Source organism: Talpa occidentalis, unplaced genomic scaffold (genome assembly GCF_014898055.3).
Source record: "Talpa occidentalis isolate TD23 unplaced genomic scaffold, MPIMG_talOcc4v2.1 talOcc4.14, whole genome shotgun sequence".
NCBI lineage: Eukaryota > Metazoa > Chordata > Mammalia > Eulipotyphla > Talpidae > Talpa > Talpa occidentalis.
In genome coordinates, this window is record NW_023601433.1 from 70,827,625 (window position 1) to 70,849,498 (window position 21,874).

Below are 21,874 nucleotides of genomic sequence, written 5' to 3' on the forward strand. Positions count from 1 at the left end.
GTGGTCAAAAAAAGAAGAAATACTTGGAACCATTTGAAACCATTAAGATTGTGGCTCAGAATTCAGATGAACAGTATCTGTAAATCATAACCATAAAATTAAATACTGTTACACAGTCATAGTACTGCTCTGTGCTTAGAATCTCAGTACAAGCTCTATAGACAAAGACCTAAATGGTTGCTACAGGCCTGTGTGCAACAGCGTCATTTATCTAGAAAAGACTACAGGGGAGAGAGGAATAAATAACCTTTAACTCCTTTAAGCATGAAAACTTGGGAGGAATTCTTTTTTATGAGAATCTTATCAAAACATTATTCACTAAAAAAAAAATGCACTAAGTATAAAGAATAAAAAAACGTTCCCTTGGTGAATCACTGAGAATGTCAGTATAAACGCGGCCCTCCCTGTGACTCAGTGACACTCGCGGGACCCAGGACAGCATGGAGGGCTCCCCGCGGCTCTCAGGAGCGCTGCTTTTTAAGCAGTGAAATATTTTATTAGTGTCTTTCAGTTTCCCAACCTCCCCAAAGAGTCTGGGCCTGCCTGGCTTTCCTCTCATTGACGCTCTGTAGCTCACTTACTCTGAGTCCTTACTGCTAACCTGCTCAGAGTTGAGGGGAAACTAACTGAACACTTGGCTGAAAGTAAACAAAGAGCAAGTGGGTTCTGAGGAAAGGCCTTCGTGGACCTCCTGGGAAGAAAGTCTATAAACTGCAGTGTACTCGCTGTGTGACATTTGGCCCACTGTCCACAAACTTTTTGTTCACTCTCCAGAGCTCCCTGTCTGAAGTGGATGGGACACCTTCCCATCCAGGGAAGGTGGGAACAGACACATCTTAAAGAGCTCTGGGCTGCTTGTCAAGACAGCAAAGATGGCCACTGCCTGTCATTCCTTCAGCACTGAGTCGTTTCATGTGAGTGTCCCAAACAGTTACCTCGTTCTTTGGCAGGGTTCCCATTGTAGAACTGATCTCTCCATACTTCATCATCACTTACAACCAGACTGAAACGGAAGAGAATCAAACATTTCAGTGACACTTTGCTAGCACGCTAGCGTGAAGGACCCAAACTGTACAGAACTATAAAAATTATGCTCAGAGAAATTTATCTGTTCAGGTTCTTGATGCATTTCTGGAGATAACACAATGCAGTTCTCAAAGGCAGTCTCAAGGAAAGAATTACCTGGCAGCTCTGCTAGTGGGAATTCCAAGATAGTGCATAGCCTCACTGCACAAAAATTCCCTCACTGAGGAGCGAAGCACAGCTCTGCCATCACCATTTCTGTGGGAAATATGAGGTTTTTTTAAATTGCAGGTATATTTAAGACAACATCAAATTTTATTTAAATGATGGGGAAAAGTTAGAAAGCATACCTGGAGTACGGGGTCTTTCCCGAGCCTTTTAATTGGAGCTCCCACTTCTCACCCAGCCTTTAAAAAAAAAAAAAAAAACTAAGTGTTAGAAAACTCATGTTGATATTCAGTAGAAATGTGATTACACAGGAAGACATGAAGTACCTGTTCGTGTAAATTCCAATAAGATGAGCTCTTCCATCCCCAAGCTGATCTGCCCATATTCCAAACTAAAAGGGAAAAAAGAAAACTTCATGTTTATTGGCCTTCATAGTTTGTATTAGCTCAGGTTTTTCTGTCAAAATTGAGAATGGGTACTGCATTTTAGAATTATAATAATCTAGTTTGAATATAGGTGAAAATAAAATAAGTCAATAAAACAAGTTATATTTACATAACTAATATATATAAGTAATTTCTTCATCATCTTATACCTGAAGCCAAATTTGCTAAATATATTGAATACTTAGATCTATTTAATTATGGAATATAAACTGGGAAAATTTACTAGTAGAAAAATCTGTCTACACTATATATATGCAACGTAAGTCAGAACACACATACCAGAAAAAATTGCTTTTTAACTTGCACGACTTTCCAATTTTTTCTGTTAAAATTTGTACATGTTTTTTTCAATGCTCAGTTATGCCACTTACTGGCTGCGAAAGTTTGAGTTATTTAATATCATTAATACTGATCTTTCAATCTGTAAAATGGCATAAGCCTTGTCACATTACTGTAAGAATGAATGTGCAAAATGCCTTTACTCTGAATACACAAGTGCTCAAAAGATAGTAGTAACTATATTGGCAAAATTTTTTTCTTTTGCTTAGACATCTCTCTACTTATCACACAGATACTCCTTTCACCAGTAAGTTTTGATTTTCCAGGACAGTAAAGTCCTTTCTGGTCTCATAAATTCTCATAACTACTATCCTTACCCCTACCACAATCTAAATGTGACTGAAATATGTTTATCTACACCTCCCCTAGAGTATTAGCAATTTGAAAAAGGGAACAGGTCTCATTTACCATTATAACCACACTCTAAACTTTCTTCATGATCTTGCCTTATTTCAAGAACATGCCTTATTAATTGCTTGAACCATTTCCAGCAGTTTTAAAACTTTGCTCTATAGATGTCTTAGCAAAATTATAATCTACTGTTCCTTCTAAGGCTTTCATATCGACATTGTATCACTTTATTTTGCCCAAATCTCTTGCCAAAATGTCACCGAGCTGTCTACCAATAAATCAGAAATTTTACATTTGTAGTTCCCCAGTTTCATTTTTTAATATTTAGGCTCCAGTTTTATCATAGCAAATCACATCAGCTAATCGATTAACATCTTACCATGGCATACTCTTCTTGGAAGGTCTCGTTAATGTCTCAATATGCTGATGTTGAAGAAGTTAATCCAAAATAACTTCTTTACTAAGAGAGCATTTTCACCAAGTTTTTTTTATTTGCTTAAGGGTAGTGATATGGATGCTACTCTTACCTGGTGGCCACCATATCTGTGAGCCAATGGAATGGATCCAAATAATATCTTTTCTCCACTTACAAGCTGGAGAAAATCATCTGTTTCTGAGACAGACAAATCAAGGTCCAAAATATCTTCCAGAACTTCCTGAGGCAGGAAAAAAATATTCTTACACACCTAAGCAATCCTTTAATAATTTTTAAAGGACTAAATAGAAATTAAAAGAATAAGCCTCTGCCAAAAAATACTTTTACATCTTTTCATAAAAGATGTGCCAGGATTTCCTATCATTATTTATGCTATGTGGGAAAATTAGCTCTATTAGATCTAAAATTTTTATGTATATTTCTTGTGATACACGGTAAAATAGCTTTAATATTTTTCCTAGAACATATACTTTTAAGGAACTAGCAAAATGTAAATGTCCTATTTTTATGCCAAATTCATCTATATCATGAGAGAACAATTTAGAATTAGAGACCAACTCTCAATGTCTAAGATGAGAATTCAATTTCTTTGCACTCTTTTATTTTTCATTAAAGTGCATTTCCCTTGAAGCATAGCTTTAAGAAAGTGTGTACTAGGATCCAAGATAAGTATTAGAAAGTGATTTCTAAGTGTAATATTCTCCAAGTACCTATATTTTATTTTATTTTTTTTAAATAATAAATTTTATTTTTATATTCCCCATACAATTGCAACCCCCCCATTCTGACCCCAATCCCTCCCCTCCCGCCCCCCACCCCCCAAGTACCTGTATTTTAAAAATAAAATAGTCATTTATCAATAGACTAGCAATATTAACAATGAAAAAATTAATAAAATTTTAGCAAAAGTTGAAGTATTTGTATTGTGAAAAAATAAAGCCTAACCTTTGAAACTGCTACAAGACGCACTCTTGATTTGAAAGAAGTAGGGAAGGCAATCGAAAAAATACAGTTTTTCACTTTACGAACATAGTTCTCTTTAACAGGATCAACTGGCAACACAGCTGATTAAAAAAAAAAAAAAAAAAAGACTTCTTAATGCTCTCATTTGTGTTGCCTACCCAGCATTAATAATCCTTAGAAAGGTTCTGGTTTTTCAATAAAATTCAACCATCATTTTCTTCATACTTTGTTATCTGAAGGCAACTTTCCCATTTTCAACCATAAATATTCATACACTACCATATATGGAACTGTCCAGGAGGAAGGGAAATGGAAAAAGTTTAAAACAAGACTTATATACCCTATCTTCAAAGAATCTTCATTCACAGGAGACCAAAAAAATGTACAGCATATTAGGCCTCCCCAGTGGCGCAGCGGTTGAGCGCTGGGTTGCGAAGCTGCCCGCAGCCTCTGCGGCACCGGTTCGATTCCCGGCTGCTCCCCGGCCAGGTTCGATTCCCGGCTGCTCCCCGGCCACCGGAGGAGGGTCCCACATGGTGCGCAGACCTCTCCTGCCACCCGCTGCTCCCCTCAGCGGTGTGCTTCGGTCCTTCTGCCTGCTCTGCCCCCTGCTCTGGCTCTGGTGAATTCTCTCACCCTCCCACACTTCTGACTGTACCCAGTGCTTGTATAAATAAAATAAATAAATAAATAAATAAATCTTTAAAAAAAAAGGTACAACATATTTGTAAATCAGAATATATAAATAAAACGGAGGTGATCTGCATTACAGTGCAGTCATGGGTCACTTAACACACTTAACAACAGGTAAGAGATGCATTGTTAGCATTTCTTTTGTCACGGTGCAAACAGCGTGCAAACTCTTCCTTGACCAACATGCGGGCAAAAGGGATATGCTTCTGTGTATGGTCTTCAATCCAGGTCAGAGACGTTTCCTTGTATCTCACATAGTCCTTTCTGGTATTTTTGTTAGTCTTGCTGCTTTCAATAAAGCAGATCCTTTCACAGCTTCCCTCATTTTGTTCTCTAAGATCGTCAGGATAATGGCATGGGATATGCCCAATTGGTGAGCAGTAACTGCTCCTGGTTTTCCATTTCATAATCCTTAGTCACTTTTAATTTCATTTCAGGCTCAGTGACTGGATGTGGCCTCTTAAAAGCGACATTAGCAGATTTGTGCACTTAAGGATCAGGATGAACAAAACATCACAAGCCTAAGGGGAAAATGCTGCTATCGGGGAAACATGGAAGCCGAGATGAATGAGGCTGCTGGCAGCATAAAATGCTACGACCTTACAACGCTTCTACCCCAGCAGGTAACAGGAATTTGGGTACAACTGCTATATATGTAGTGTGCTGATGGAAATGTAATTACAAGGTGTATGACTATTAGAATTATAGAACTAACCAGTTCAATGGAATCCAACCAAAAAATGTAGGCTTTTAATCACATTTTTTTCCTGCTCTTCAGAAAAATCACAAGTAATTGAAGGACAGCAGATCCATAAATAATTCTAATACTAGTCACTAGATGTTTTCTAAAATGTGCAGAACTGTTCCCAGCCCCACCAGAAACTTCATAACATTTGATTCATGCCCATCCACAAACCCAGAAGTTTACAAATGACCTCTGATGAGATTAGCTGTTTAATTAAGCCCATGCATTAAATACATGTACTTTATTTTAAAAGCTGTAAAGAGTTCTGAATATGCTTTAGATACTCAAAAAAAAAAAAAACAGTACTTTTTAAGTACAGTTCTTTGGATTAGTTTTCCTAATCCAAAACAATTAAAACAAAACAAAATCAAACAGGAGCATTTATTACTAAAAATACAAGAAAAGAGGAAGACAAAACCTATGTTTCTGGATAGAGATTATATTGCAATGAAGTTGGCGTCATCAAATTATTTAGTAAACAAAATAGAGGTCCAATCAAAGTCCAGTGAGAATTTTTTTTAAGGAGCAAATTTAGACTAATTCTGGAAAAATAGACAAAATTTTTTAAATAAGAGAAATGGGAGAGTGTGCTTATAGTAAAATCATAAGAACACAATAATTAAAAATATTGTTACCCAACAATAGATACAAAGAATAAGGAGACTCAATAAAAAGCACATAAAGAGCCCAAATATTAAAATTATCTATATAATATTTTGAATCAGTGGCGAAAAGTGGCATCATGACAATTTGTTCAGCTGTTTGAAATAACTCCTATTTAGTCCACCTAGGTTAATTAACTGTCAGTTCTAGCATAATTAAGAGTATTCCTGGGCCTCCCCGGTGGCGTAGCGGTTGAGCGCTGGGCTGTGAAGCTGCCCGCAGCCTACGCAGCGCCGGTTCAATCCCCAGCTGCCGGCGAGGGTCCCACATGGAGCGCAGACCTCTCCTGCCACCCGCTGCTCCCCTCAGCAGTGTACTTCGTCAGTCTGCCTGTTTTGCTCCCTGCTCTGGCTCTGGTGAATTCTCTCACCCTCCCACACTTCTGACTACCCAGTGCTTGTATAAATAAAATAAAAATAAATCTTAAAGAAAAAAGAGTATTCCTATACCTCCCCCACGTGAGTATAAAACCTCCAGATTTAACTCATACTTTCCCTTAAGTACACAATGAATGAGGTACTACTATGGGGAAACAAATGGGCAATTGACCAAGACACAGGTGATTTCAACAGAAAACCTGATGTATGATTCTAAGTCCCAACAGTGCATTTTCTTTTTTCTCAAGGAGTCTCTATATGGAAACAGACTGAATTCTATAATTAATGCACTTTCTTTTCCAATGCTCCATTTTAGTAGAGCATGGGCAGTTTATAATGATCCATTGGTAGTTAGGATTTTTGTACTGACTGACACACATTTTGCTATATGTTGATATATTCCATAAATATGACCATTGGCCATGAAAAGGCTGTTTCAGATTAAACCAAACCTCACCCTTGTTACATTTTAACCAACTTATCAGTCATAAGGGAAAATTCCAAATGTATGTTAACCCTTCATGTTAACTTCATTAAGAAATCAGCAATTCCAAAATTAAATCAGATAGAATTCAGATCTATCAAAGAATATGAAATTCACAAAAATTGCTAACCTTTCAGTGCAACTGTATTTGAAACTCTCCTCTCAATAAATGTTCTTATCACAATGGCCTTGATAATTCATTGTTCATTTATTTAATAAGATCAGGAGAAGTTTTACAGAGTATTATGAACCAACACATAGGTAATATGTATATGGTATCATATATATATACTCTCTCCCTGGCTGTAAAATGTGGCCTGCAACAGATTTTTTTCAGTGCCATACACATAGAATGTATCTTAAGTGAAGTCAAATCTCCAATGTTGAAAATGCAACTTTAAAAATGCTAACAATTACATATTCCATTTTTATGAGTTCATTCTTTTGTAGAAGTACAGCTAAAAAGACCAAAATCATGTCTAGTGTGTGTAAAAGTGGGCCTGGGGAGTTACTGCACAGTTCAGACAATGCTTTAAGCTTCCTCCACTCATGCTTATCCTAGCTGGGTCAAAAAAACTCCTCTGAGGGCCTCCCCTGGTGACACAGCAGTTGAGCGCTGGGCTGCAAAGCTGTCCGCAGCTTCTGCAGCCCCGGTTTGATCCCTGGCTGCCGGGCGAGGGTCTCACAGACCTCTACTGCCGCCCGCTCCTCCCCTCAGCAGTGCGTTTCGTCAGCCTGCCTGTTCTGTTCCCCGCTCTGGCTCTGGTGAATTCTCTCACCCTCCCACGCTTCTGACTGTACCCAGTGCTTGTATAAATAAATAAATAAATCTTAAAAAAAAAAAAAAAAAAAAACTCCTCTGATCTGAACATCAGGTCCTTTCATTAGTTTAGCAGTACCATGTAATGTTGGGAAGTCTTCATGAATTTTCATATTTTTCTCACTGGGTCTTGCCAGATTACATCTTTGAAGGCTCTAGGTATTTTTAGTCTGTGTAAACAATTTCTAAATGAAAATGGCCTGACACAACTGGGTAGTGCTGTGCTGTAACTCTGTGAGCTTGGACAAGATGTTCAATTCTCCTAAATCTCAATTTCTTTTCTGAACAAAGAACAAATGATAGTATCTAAGTCACAGGATTACAACACAAATAATAGTGCCTACTTTGGCAAATTCGCCCTTGCGTATTTCTTAATAGATAAATCAAATTTACATAAAAATCATCTACAGGTGCATTTTAATAACCATTACCTGTAAAGCACCTGGCACGTTTTTACCTGATATTCAAGATGGGAGGAGGGGATCCCATGAAACTGGCTTATTTTATGTTTTTTCTATGCATATTCTATGCTTTTATTGAACAAAAAACCAATACTTTCAAAATAAACATTAAAATAATATGCTAAACTACAGATACTTTCACTCTTTAATGAAGAAACCATGGTTTAGAAGAAAAACCTCTTGACAATTGCAGTTGCCTAACTGCTGATCTATTTCCTAAGAGTGAATTTTTTGAGGACAGAGTAAGTTCCTTCTGTTTCTGTACCTCTAATGAGCTCACACTTTCTTTCATTGGCTCTTTGTGTGCAAGTGTTGAATGACTAGTGTTTCTGGGATTTGTGCTGTAAATAAGCAGTCTTCCATTACCACAAGAGAAGCAGATCTCATTATAGAGCTAAGCAGAGAAGTGACCCATACTGGGTTACTCCAACCCTGTACATTCTCCAGTACCCCGAGTTGGAGACCGCGCAGGTCCAACATTACCAAATATCAAAGCTCCGTACACCCAAGAATGGGAATCACACATCCAGATGGACTACCAAGTTATGCACAATATACCTAAAAGGTGTTCAGAGGAGAGAGTCCAAGAGCTGAGCGACGAGGCTAAACTCGCCTCTATTTCACAATAGCCCTGACCGTAGTTTGACTTGTTACTGGCAAGGTACAAAAGGATGCCACTTCCTTGCAGGTCCTGTCGCAAGAAGCAGCCCGCGATGGCCTGGCAGGTCACACCCACGAGAAGCAGCTGCGGAAACCGAAGCCTCCGGGATCCTATTCCTTGAGGCATCTCTCTGCCTGCAGAAAAATTCAGAGCTGCAAGCCCGACGCCCGGCGCTGCGTCCGGCTGACAGCTGGTAGCCCAGAGGCAGCAGCTGCCAGGAGCGTGGGCACCGCTGGCTCAAATCGGGCAGGGCAGGGCTCGGCAGAGACGGTCGCTCGGGCGGAAGGCCAGGCGGAGGTGCTCCCCGGGGTGGGGGTCACAGGCCAGCGGGGCGCACCCGCCGCGCCCCTTTTCCGGCCGGGAGACCGCGAGGCGCGCACCGCCGCCCGAGCGCGCGCCGCCCTCCAGCCGGGGAGGGGCGCGCGGAGGCCCCGGGGTGGGGCGCGGCGCTTCCTGCGCCAGGTTTCCGCCTCCGGGTCTCGGAGAGGACTGCCGGGTCAGAGGCGGAGCTGCCGGCCCGCCGCGGCTTTCAGACTCGGGCCATGGCCTCGTGCTGGTGGCGCTGGCGGCGCGGCTGCTCCTGGAGGCCGGCGGCGCGGAGCCCGGGGTGCGGCTCACCTGGCCTCGCGGGGCCGCCCGGGCCGCGCGCAGCCGCCTACGCCCGGGCGCAGGTGAGGCCGGGGGCGCGCGCGGCGGCGGGGCGCAGAGGTCACCGCGCCAATGACAGCCCGGCGGCCGAATGAATGGAGCCAGGCGCCCGCGCCGGCTGGGGGCGGCCGCCGGGCTGCCCTGGACGGGACCCGGGGCTCGAGCACCCGGCCCCGTGGGGGCGCGGGGGGTGGGCGCCCGGCGCCTGCCTGACAGGGGCGCGCCCCGCAGGGGACTGCGGAGCAGGGGCCGGGGGACCGAGGAGCCTTGGGGGCTTGGAAAGGGAGGGACCGGGTTCTGGGACTCCCAGGAGGAGTGGTCAGGTTGTCCCCCGGGGCCTGGAGGTTACAGTCTTTCGCCTTGCAGCCAGGGCTTTGGAAGGACTCGTTGTAACTAGAATTTCAGAGTGAAAGGAGGGGGGGGGCGCTCAGGCTTATTATGAAAGATCCGGATGGCCTTTGGTCGGGAAAGGACTTGCGGAGAGCGCAGGAGTGATGCCGAGGGCCTGGGTTACAGCCCTGGGCTCGGTGCTTTGGGGACAGCGGACCTCGGTGCAGTAGAAGGACACTGGATGTCGTGAGTGAAGACAGCGCGCTCTTTACCTTGACCTTTGGTTTATGGAAGTAAAGTCAGATTCTCAGCACTCACCTTGACTCTTGACGCTCAACCCTGCTGCCTTTGGGCCCGGCCCCCATTTTCGCCCTTTCTGGTCAGTTTAGCCCCTGTAAATGGACATGTTTTTGTATTTCTGTGAGTCTTCCAGTGCTTGGTAGTGAGGAATTCTCACTGTGCTGTGTTTGGGGCTGGCCCTTGCCGTTTGGCATAACTGAGCAAAATCTATGGACACATTGTCCTTTTTTAAAAGATTTATTTATGCATACAAGAACTGGGGTGTGGACCAGGAGTACTGGAGAGTGAGAGGAGTCACCAGAGCCAGAGTGGGGAGCAGAACAGGCAGATTTACTGAAGTACACTGCTGAGGGGAGCAGCGGGTGAGATGGGAGAGGTCTGCTGCGCCCTGTGGGTTGCTCCCTGGCTGGGGATCGAACTCATGCCACAGTGGCTGCTGATAGCTTCATAGGTTGTGTCTTAACCCCTTGTGCCCCAGAGAGGCCCAGACTCACTGTCCTTTTTAGAGATTCTCTGGACACAGTCACTGTGTGTGACTGTTCACTTCTTCTGCAAGGCTCATTTTTTTTAAGTCTATTTGTTTTTAGCATTTTTCTCTTTTAGTCCATTTGCCACACATTATATGTCCATGTATATCCGGCAACACCTTTTACTAATATGAAACATGCAACATTTATAAATGTCTGGCTATCAAAGCAGGTGTATATCTGGACTTAACAATATACATATCGCTCTTGACTTAGGATGGGGGTCCACCATAAAGCCATCATAAATATTAAAGTAGCCTCGTCTGCCTGAAATATGCTCAGGACACTTACAATAGCCGGCAGCTGGGCAGAATTACCTAATGTAAAGGTCTACTTTGTAATAAAGTTGAATGTCTCATAGAATTGAGACATTTGAAAACTACTGAAAGCGAAAAACAATACCCTAATTCAAAATTTGAAGTATGTATCTATTGAATACATATCACTTTTACCCATTATAAAATTGAAAAATCATTAGGTTGAACCACCTGTAAGTACACCCTTTGAGGACATCTGGAGAAAGAGGGGCAGCTGGGCTACTGGGCAGACTAGGCTGTAAGGAGAGACGATAGGCGCCAGCACCTATAGGATAGGATCCCAGGCTTGGCTGGGATCCGTTTCGTTACTGTCCTGGCTAGATTTCAAATATTTCCAGTACGGCAGATGAGGGTAATATTTGAAGAGATGCATGCATCCATCAGCTTTGATGCCCCTTTTTTTTTTTTTTCTTTTTATAGAGGCATGTTTTTATTTATTTGTTTGTTTTTGTTTATACACGCACTGGGTACTGGGTACAGTCAGAAGCGCGGGAGGGTGAGAGAATTCACCAGAGCCAGAGCGGGGAGCAGAGCAGGCAGAAGGACCGAAGTACACTGCTGAGGGGAGCAGCGGGCGGCAGGAGAGGTCTGCGCGCCATGTGGGACCCTCCTCTGGTGGCCGGGGAGCAGCCGGGGTTCGAACCGGCGCCGCAGAGGCCGCGGGCAGCTTCGCAACCCAGCGCTCAACCGCTGCGCCACCGGGGAGGCCCGATGCCCCTTTTTTTTTGATCCATGGCCACAAGCAACTTTCTCGGCCATGGAAAGGGTACTTTCCTAGAGAGAATATATGCTCCATGGCTTCCAGCCCTGACCTTGATCACCAGGAGGACCTGCTCTGAGGATGCCAATGCCTATACTTCTGTTCCTCTGTCATGTTTTTATTATAAAGTAGTGCATTAGCCTTCCGGAGTCTGCCTCAGGCATGTTTTGGTACTTTGAGTCTCTTAAGCCCAATCCTTGGGGGGCAAAGCAATTGTAACTCCAGATCTGACTGTGACACTGCTGTGCCACCTAATGCTTGTACCGCTGCAGAAGAAAAACCTTCCTCTCCCCTTATAGGCCCTTATTGCTGGAAAAGAATTGTATTGACACAAGACAGATTAACAGGAGAAAAAGACCACTTTAATTTCATATGCATGCAGGTGCCATGTGATTGTGGGATCTGGGGGACGTGGCCAACATACCCAGTGTATATGCCTTTTAAGACCAAAAAGCAGTAACTATGTGAGGAATTTACAGCACAAGGAATTTTTTAAGTTGAATGCTAATTTAGTGAGGAATTCAGCAGTTAATTCACACATAAGAGACTGTGAGAGCCCCCTCTGGCAATGGGATAGACGCCTTCTCCCTCCCAGTCAAAGGGCACCCTTCACACCTGAGATTTATTTCCTGGTTTTAGGAGGGGCTGGAGGTAGAATTTCCTGCTTCAGCTGTTCCTCAAGCAACTTCAAAATGATGTGTCATTTTGGCATATCTTGGGGTGACCTCTCCCAGTTCCCACTAGCACATTCTTCTGATTTCTTTTTTACTAGTGTTAAAAAATCTTGTACTGGGACAACACTAGGGCCAAATCACTTGTAAGTCTTTGATTTTTTTTTTTTTTTCTCAACAGTTTCTCTTTTTTAAAATAGTAATGGAATGCAGGGTTGGCTTTCAGGGGGAATATGACAGGCAGGGAACAAATTCAGAACTGGAAAGTGCTCGTTGCTCCAACCAGTAGTGACAAGTGCAGCCTTCTAGCACCCTCCCAAGACTGCACCACTCTTCTGAGTGCCTCTAACCTCACTTTGGAACCACTGGCCCAAGGTCCTTACTCTTAAAACAAAAAAATAGCTTGGTTGAATAGAAGCGGTATTAACGGAATACAGCACCTTACACACAGTTTTCCAATTAATCTTGGTATCTCTCCATGAGTAGGTGTTATCAGAAAGATGTCACAATATAACACAAACAGAAAATGCTGGAATTTGAGCCGAGATCTCTCTTCTAAAGATTGTTCTTTTAACAATTATGCTGCCCTGTGGCTAAACCTTTTAAGTATCATTTTTCTGAAGTTTGGAATCTACCTGTAAATCATTGAAATAAAGATATAGATTATATAAAGTGGATTATAAATGATCTAATCTATTTTTATTAAAATATTTCATTAAATTATATTTATTAAATTATTAAATATATTTATTATATTTTATTAAAATAAGTTAGATTTGTATTTATTGTGAATTGTAGTTTTTATTTATCCAGTGTTATAAGTGTTTTATGAATATACACTTACATGTTTCTTTTTACTTTCATTTTATAGATATCCTATTTTAATCTTGTGAGAAGTTTAACATCTGCCTTTCCAAATGTATATAGTATATCACGGTAAGTTTGTAATCCATATTATAGCTTCTAGCCCTATTGATCATGTTGTCAGAAAAATTCTAAATTGTTGTGGGACTAGTCCAGCCAATATAATATGTTGTTAACTAAGGGCCACAATCTCTGTTCTGTCTGATCTCTGCTTTAACAAAAGATGGGGACATAATAAAATTTAAACTCGACTCAGAATACAATGTATATAGATTAGTCTTTCTTTGATTTTCTGAGTTCTCAGAGTCCTGGTTATAAAAAGGAACAATTGATGTGTCATTTTGCAAAAAACAGAATTCTGTGCGTTTTTCTAAATAATAATAACCTTTTTGGATTCATGCTTAATTTCCAGCAATTATCTGGACTTAAATTTCTCCATGACCTGAGCATAAATGTGTATGTGTGTTGTCTGTTATTCCTACTTAAAAGTGAAGTTATCTCACCTAGTAAAACAACCTTCCAACTTACACCGTGTGCATTCTTGCTTGTCCCAGATTCCATCACACAACATCATCAGTGTGCTGTTGTAGTAAAACACGAAGTGGTGAGAAATACACTGATCCTTTTAAACTTGGTTGGCGAGACTTGAAAGGTCTGTATGAGGACATTAGAAAGGTAAGGTACTTCTGGTGATGCAGGGAAGATGGTTTCTTAGAACTATGAAAAACCTGCCACGGACCTGCATGGCGCCCTTGCAAGCTGCATTCGCACTTGTCAAGTGTCAAAATGTTTCTTGAGCAACAGCTGCAGGGCCCTGCCGTACATGTTGCCCTCCAGAAAGAAGTCATTGCAGGTTGGCAATAGGAAAAACTCACCTCTCATCAGCTCCCTTCCCCTTCCAAGGTTTTCCACTTACCTCCTGAGCCCCTACCCAGCTCTTCTATTTTCACAGCAACTCCACAAAGTGGAGGGCCTGAAAGGGGGACTCCCTCACTGCCTGCTCTGTCACCGTGTGCGGCTTCATCTCGCCTCCTTCCCTCCGGGGAGTGAATGTGTCCCTTCCTCCAGTGAACTCGCGCCCCCTTTGCCTCCTGCTCCGGGCCTGGGGAACTACTCCAGCAGTTGCCTCTTCCTCTCCTCTATCTGCAGACGTCTCCTCCTCGTTGTCTCTCTTGGATCCCTTCTGCGTACTCCACTTTCTCCGTGTTCATCTTGTAAAGGTGCATTCCTTGGCCCTGTGTCCCGCGCCTGCCCTTCCACTCCCGTTGTCTCTTCCTCTGTCTTGGCCCCTTCACGCCTGTGCCAGCGCCGCACCGTGGCATCCTTTCCAGCCTCGTCTCCGAAACTGCAGTTGCCCAGGTCATCAGTGGCTTCCTGCTGCTCACCAGTGGACACTAGGTTTTTACCTCCTGTGATGTTTCTGAACATTTGACACTATGGACCACTCTCCCCGCCCCCAGGAAACCCTGGCTTCTGTACTCCACTCTCCAAATTTTAGACTGTCCTGGGGTCCTCTTAGTTACTTCTGTCCCACTTCCTTTAACTTTGCCATATCTTAGGATTCTATCAGCGTGCATTCTCTCTCTCTCTCTCTCTCTCTCTCTCTCCCTCCCTCCCTGCCCCCCCCCCCCCCCCACCCCCCAGTTTCCCTATTTCCGTACTTAGGACTCCCAGATAATATTTCTATTCCACGTTGAATTGTCTCTCCTAAAACCATATATCTAACTGCTGGCTGGGCCACTCCACTGACTGTCCCTGACTATCTCAAACTTACCTGAAAGTCTGCCTCCCCTACTAAATTGTTTTTTCTCTTGTCTTTCCTATTCATTGAAGGTACCGCTCTGGGACTTCCGAAGGCTCTTCCATTCCCTCCATATCATCCTGATTTGTCTCTTGCTTTCAGTCCCCACAACCCTCGGTCAGGCCACCCCGTTTCTGTTGCTCTCTCACCCTTCCCCTCCTCCCAGAGGCACCCCCTTGGTGTTCGAAGGTAGCCATGGCAGGACATCGTGTTGTTTGCACTGTGTTCCCTCTCCCCTCTGGAGTGAGCTCCTGCAGGCAGGGAGCAGTCTTATTTATCTTTGTAACCTCCGTGTGTATAGCCATGTTTGACACTCAGTTGATAACTGAGTGAGTTACAACTGACCCCCTATGCTGTGTTCACCGGAGCCTGGCTGAGCTCCCACTACTTCAGGGATCAGCTCTGATTCATTCTAACAAATCCTGCAGAGGCAGATCCAACTATCTGGAAACTTCCCCCTCTTCACACATCAAAATCCTGCTTCTCTTTTAATCCCATGTCAAAACTTTTCTCCTCCATGAAATGTTTGCTTTTGCTCATCCACACCCTTCTTTTCCTTCTCTAAACTTTGAATGTATTTAATAGATGACATCTCGCGCTTCCTTTTAAACTTTTGACATGTCTGTTAAATAATGGTTGAGCCTGACTTATTGAACCTTGCTTCTCTCTGGAAGCATCTTACCTCTCTTTTGGCCCCAAAACACAGCTTGGCTGTCTTACCTCAATGCCCCTTGACCTCCTGCTTCTTTGGCTCAGCAGCCACTGCCCCCATACTCTCTCCATCTTCTAAGCCCCTGTTTATCCAGCTGCCACTGACTCAGAATCCCTGGATTCACCTTGTGCTTTCCTCCCCTACCGCTGTCTCGGAGGCACGGGGAGTAGGAGGCAGTGCCTACCCCAGCGCTTAGGTGGCAGAGGCCAAGCCAGTCATCACCTGTGGCCCAGCACAGGGCAGCCAGGTTTGTTGCTGTACAATGTTGGGACATTTTGCAGCCAAGTGTTGAGTTTCTCAATTGACTGAAATCAAATAAAGTTTTGTAAAAGAAGCACTGTTGACTTTTTGTGCAATGATATTGCCATATTGACACAGAGAAACTTTATTTCAGGAACTATTCATATCTACAACAGAACTTAAGGAAATGTCTGAATACTACTTTGATGGAAAAGGAAAAGCCTTCCGACCAATTATTGTGGTGCTAATGGCCCGAGCATGCAATAGTCATCATAATAACTCCCGGTGAGTTATTTGCTTTTGCTCCTCTGTCATTTTTCACTTTTTTTTTTTTTTTTTAAAGATTTATTTATATACACAAGCACTGGCTACAGTCAGAAGCGCGGGAGGGTGAGAGAATTCACCAGAGCCAGAGCAGGGAACAGAGCAGGCAGACTGACGAAACACACTGCTGAGGGGGGCAGCGAATGCGACAGGAGGTCTGCGCTCCATGTGGGACCCTCGCCGGTGGCCGGGGATCGAACCGGCGCTGCTGAGGCTGCAGGCAGCTTCGCAGCCCAGTGCTTAACCGCTGCGCCACCAGGGGAGGCCCCTGTCATTTTTCACATTTGGAAAATCTTCCGTCCCAAGGTTTCCATTTCGTTTTCTATCTTAGAAGTAGCTTGTCTAAGAAGCCACTTCGCGGTGAGTAGTTTCAGACTTGGCGTCACTAAAGTGGCTCTGGAATCTGCTGTGTGTCTTGCCCTTCAAGCTTGTTAATGTTCATGGAAGAACAACATCAGTTCCAGATAGGCTTTTTAGAAAGAATGTGAAAAGCCACACTAGTGTTCTTGTTTGGGAATAAGAATATTGGGGCGGGGGTGGGGGGTGCATGCACGGAACCCTTCTTTGCAGCCAGCAGTTAGTCCAAAGGTCACTCGTGATAAAGTCATGTGTTCCGGCCACGATTCAGGCACCACACCCCAGGGCCTGCCGTGACCTTCGCAGGCGTGCCAAAGGGAAGTCGTCTTAAAAGAAGACATTTTGGGGCCTCCCCGGTGGCGCAGCGGTTGAGCGCTGGGTTGCAAAGCTCCCCGCGGCCTCTGCGGCGCCGGTTCGATCCCCGGCTGCTCCCCGCCCACCGGAGGAGGGTCCCACATGGCGCGCAGACCTCTCCTGGCGCCCGCTGCTCCCCTCAGCAGTGTACTTCGGTCCTTCTGCCTGCTCTGCTCCCCGCTCTGGCTCTGGTGAATTCTCTCACCCTCCCGCGCTTCTGACTGTACCCAGTGCTTGTATAAATAAATAAATAAATAAAATAGGTGCCTCTTTAAAAAAAAAAAATTGTAAAAAAAAAAAAAAAAAGAAGACATTTTGACTATCCTCCACTTTTATGTTTTGAAATATTAAAGTAACTGCAACGCTTTAAGATTAATGGAAATCCGAAAAGGAGAAAGGACTTACCCTGCTCCGTGTAGTCATCGTCATCATCCTCTCCGACCCACACTTGAACTACATCTTCCGTGGCCCCAGCAGGGTTTCTCGGCCTGGGCACTACTCATATTTGGGGACCGATCATTATCTGTCATGGCACCACCCAGGTGTTGTGCAATGTTGAGCAGCATCTCTGGCCTCTGCCCGCTCCGTGCCGGTCGTGCCCTGCCCCACACATACCCCAGCTGGTGACACCAAAAATGTCTGCAGACATTCCCAAATGCCCCCCGGGGAGCAAGATCAGCCCTCTTTGAGAACCACTGATCTAAAGAGCGTGTGTGTTTATATTTTTAATATCTGGGATGAAGACATAATCCTCTTCATCCTGGATCCCCCACTCAGAAATATGGTGGGAAGGAAAAAATTTTGCATTGCTTCCAGCCCTGTCAGCTGTTACCCCCATGGTAGAAAGTTTTTTCCCTTTGCCCTGTTGAAACCAGAAACTGCTAGTGGCAGAAAACATGGGACAACATAAGAAAAGGCATCGCTGGTTTAAAAAGTAAGATCACTGCTCCCTTCTCCAGGGACATTTTATGTCTGTTTTACTCTCTGGAAGGGCTGGCAGCATTGCCTATTAGAGGCAGGGTCAGACCCTGGGGGAGAGTCGAGATCGTGGCGTGCAGGAGGGCAGTGTTACTCCCTGAGTGCCATCTTCTTGAGAATACAGGTTCCCTGGCTCTGAAAGCAGAGGGTTTCTGTAAAATCCTTCGTAGCTGACATGGCATATGGCAAGGAAACAATTACCATTACTTAATATGGAAATATTTTTGAGAATGCCGGGACCCTCAAAATAACCTACCAAATACACATAAAACCTAAAATAACACCAACATACAGAAAAGCAGGAGCAGTGCTATCAACAACCTCTAGAAAGCAGCTCCCGGGGTAGGGGCTGCAGGGCTGCCTGTGGCTGCCCGTGTGATCACTGCAGGACAGACGCAGGATGTTATTTCTGATTTTTGCCTTTTGTCATAAAAGCAAAAATCCTCTTCAGATTTCTTTTGGTTAGTGAAAACCAGAGCTAGGTAGGGAAGGAAGAAGGTGGGGAACAAGGAAGAGCTTTGGAGAGCGGGTTTTGGTTGCTGAAAAAGATTTAGATTTAGGAGAAAGATAACTAATATTTCAGGTGCAACCTTCACCTCTAACCAGTACCACCAGCGGCGCCTCCAGTACTTCACTTGCTTATTTGCTGATGAGGCTGGATTTGAGAGGCCCATTTTATCCCTTGGCGGTCAAGGTTTAGTGACTCCTGTGAGGCTTCTAAGACATCGGTTTCTTGCTTGTGAGATGTGTATTAAATTAGTTAACAGTAAACCTCGACGGGGGTTTATAAAACAGAATAGAACAGATACCTTAATAAAGAGGGTGGAAAACCACCTCTTGCTGCCTTTTTTCTCTTTCCTTTATTAAGATTTTCAGGTTTTTCCGTTAAATGTTCTGTGGTAGTTACTGGGACCTCTTAGCTTGGTGTCCGTGGGAGACATAGGAGCCTATGAGTTCCTTAGAATTGTCTGCACAATTTTTTGTCTGTTTTCATTTTTCTGGGAAGGGGTATCGATGGCTTAGAATATATCCTCAATGGGTAATATGGTCCGGAATACCTTAAGACCTAGCCTTTCTTTTCTCTCCATGTCCTGAAGCCACCACGCTCCCTGGGTGGGCAGAGTGGGGATGCACACGGTGGGTGACTGACTGGAGGGTCCTAAAAGCAGTCGCGGGGCCTCAGGTGTGCTTCCAGGCCCCTGCCAAGCTGCTGTGCCTGCTGCTGTTGATAAGGAGCCTTCCATTCTCAGCCCCTGCATGGGCTGCTTCGGCTGCAGAAAATCTTCAGAGGCGGCGCCCCTTCCCCAGGCAACCCTCACCCGGGGCTGATCAGTGAAGGGCTGCTCTAGCTCCACAGGTGGTCGAGGCTATGGCGGGGCCTGCAGTACAGAAGCTTCTCTCTCCAGTCCTGTTTGCACCTCGCCCTCCCTGGGTATTGATCCCAGGGGCCACTCCTGAGTAGATCTTGTACTTTCAACATAAGAGTCTGCTTTCCAGAACACCTAGCCTGCGGCAGAGTTCAGCACAACTCAGGCTAACTGTAGGTCAGGACTTAGCAAAAGTTCAAGATCAAGAATTAGCTTTACAATAAATGGACTTCTACAAAATAGCTCAACCCCTGAGCATAGCGTAATCATTGTGTGCACATCTCTCTCAAACATGGCACGCATCCTGCTCAGCATCCTTGTTGAAGGGACCTACTCAGTGATCCTGGCACCATCTACTCTAGTGGAGATCTTCTCGCACTGGAAGGGGGAATTAGTATAACAGTCAGGGTAACAGGACTGCTCAGGTCACGTTGGACACACTTCTGTTATCCTGATTGTGCAGATAGTCAAGTAAACATTGATCCCCATTAGTCTAGTTTACAAAGCCAGGCATTTGATTAGTCGGTGCAAATTGTAAGGTACAGTTTTCACATTAAATAATAGGTTAAGAGTCTAAGTGCGGGGCCTTTCTGGTGTTGCATGGGATTAAGTCTTAGCACTATCAAGCTATCAGCAATCACTGCAACATGAGTTCGATCCCCAGCCAGGGAGCTACCCACGTGGCACAGCAGACCTCTCCTGTCTTGCCCGCTGCTCCCCTCAGCAGTGTATTTCAGTAGATCTGCCTGTTCTGCTCCCTGCTCTGTCTCTGGTGAATCCTTTCACCCCCCCGCCCGCACCTCTGGCCTATACCTCAGTTCTTATATGCATACATAAATAAAATTAAATTGTTTGAAAAAAAAAGAGTCCAGGTGCAATTTAAAAAATCTTATATTCAGAGAAGGTGACTTTTATGCTTCTCATAAAGACAAAGGGAATTATAAAAGCCAACCCTGGAAAGAATATAATAAAACAGTCATTACAGCACCAGCTCATTTCAGTGATTTCTAGGGTCAGGCCCAAACAAATCTAGAACTATTCCTGGGTTCTGCGTTTTCCAAGTCACTGCCCCACTATTGCTGTTGATATCCAGTCAGGAGGATTGTTGCAAAGGAGATGTTTTGTCTTGAACACAAGAGATGGCACTTTTGATGTGTCCAGATTCATTACTGAAATGGATCTTAAAGTTTTTAATAAGGGATGTCTACTGAGTAGGTAGGAGAAGTCAGTGACCAGATGGTTGTCCATTTCATTCATGAGTTCAAGCTCAAGCATAAGAATGCTGAGAGCAAGGGGCCGTGACGTGCCTCCTGCACCCTCCCAGCAACCACCACTCCAGCATCAGGCTTATTCCAGCACTGAAGGAATCAGCTTCTGCACTTTCATTCCCAAGCCCGCTTTGAAAAACCTGAAGACTGTCTTGTTCTGCAGCATCATAGCTTCCCAGTGAGTGGCAGGTCTGAGGTGTTGTCTTGATGGACTGCTCGCCACATATCCAAAGATTTTGAAATGTCTGCTTGTTTTTTCAGTGGCAAGAAAATAATGTCATGAACCCTGCATCATTTACGATGCAGCTTTGAAGACATCCGTTCTATCTGGACATAAATCCGAAAAATGTGAGATTTGTTGCTCTCGGTTGTCAACTCGTGTGAATTTAAAAAACTGCTAATATATTTTTGCCTGTCAGGATCAAGCTTAAAACTGCCATTTATACCACGAGAGATAGACTTCACTCTGAGCTTAGTGTGGTTGTTTGGGTTTATAAACCTGAATGGCCCGTGCCCAGGATAAGGATCTGGTAAGCAACTTTGAGCTCCAGGCATCCCACCTGCCCCCTGCCATTCCTTAAATGGAAGACCTCTTTGATGTCCTGCCAGTAGGATCCCCAGTGCACCAGTAAGGAGAGCAAGAAAAGGGAACAAGTCACAGTGGCCAGAGACAAAGGCCAGGGAACTGAAATCTGAGGCCAGAGATGAGAAGCAGAGATAAGAGGTGTTCAGAAACTACTACAGTGCCGCACATTCAACTTCAGGACCACTGTGAGACACTTCAAGGTGGTATCAATAATAAGGACAAACAAGATTTTCGGCAGGTATTGCAAAAAAGTAGATTACTGAAAGGGAAACATCTGAGCATCAACAGAAGAGGCTAGTGAAAATAAGAAACTATATAAGGCTGAAAAATGGCCCTCTAAAACCTGTGAATTTTACCTTATAGAGCCAAAAAAAAAAAAAGGATTTTTGTAGATGTGATTAAGTTACAGGTCTAGAAGGAGGAAATTATCCTACATTGTCTTGTGGGCCCAGTTGGGGAAGAAACTAAATCTTCCCGTGCCCTTCTCGGTACAGCTGGACAATAGCTGACACAAGAGATTAAGAGAGAAGGCAAACTTTAGCCATGGAGGCCCAGACACAGACCAATGGAACCTGTCACTTGGCCAGTCCATTGAGGTTACGTGGTCTCTAGAAAGGGGGCAATAAATTTAGGAGGGGAAAAAAGAAGAAAGAACTTCGCAATTTAAAGAAAAGGAATTTTGCAGGGTTTATCTAATTATACATCAAAAACAGACTTTGGAAGCCCTCATCTGGGGTGATAAGACCCTCTCTTGCCTCTAGGACCACTACAGAATTTTTCCCCCCTCCTCTTAAGGAGATAGATAACTGGGTAAAAAGTAGCATTCTAGGATCTGCTACC

General features: G+C 44.1%; 2 protein-coding genes across 2 annotated transcripts in view; one reads left to right on the top strand and one right to left on the bottom strand.

Moving 5' to 3' along the window:
- The window catches only part of LOC119244186 (protein adenylyltransferase SelO-like), a 31,792-nt gene extending 22,943 nt beyond the window's left edge, over positions 1-8,849 (bottom strand). Inside the window, exons 1-7 of the mRNA XM_054695180.1 lie at positions 8,528-8,849; positions 3,709-3,827; positions 2,855-2,983; positions 1,518-1,582; positions 1,374-1,430; positions 1,183-1,281; positions 936-1,003 (exon numbers count right to left, since the gene is read on the bottom strand). Coding sequence (XP_054551155.1) covers positions 936-1,003; positions 1,183-1,281; positions 1,374-1,430; positions 1,518-1,582; positions 2,855-2,983; positions 3,709-3,827; positions 8,528-8,756 — 766 coding nt within the window. The 5' untranslated portion in view covers positions 8,757-8,849. The remainder of the gene's footprint in view (positions 1-935; positions 1,004-1,182; positions 1,282-1,373; positions 1,431-1,517; positions 1,583-2,854; positions 2,984-3,708; positions 3,828-8,527) is intronic.
- Positions 8,850-9,172: 323 nt separating this feature from the next.
- Positions 9,173-21,874, top strand: part of PDSS1 (decaprenyl diphosphate synthase subunit 1) — a 33,378-nt gene continuing 20,676 nt past the window's right edge. Inside the window, exons 1-4 of the mRNA XM_037510747.2 lie at positions 9,173-9,301; positions 13,055-13,119; positions 13,602-13,722; positions 15,955-16,085. Coding sequence (XP_037366644.1) covers positions 9,173-9,301; positions 13,055-13,119; positions 13,602-13,722; positions 15,955-16,085 — 446 coding nt within the window. The remainder of the gene's footprint in view (positions 9,302-13,054; positions 13,120-13,601; positions 13,723-15,954; positions 16,086-21,874) is intronic.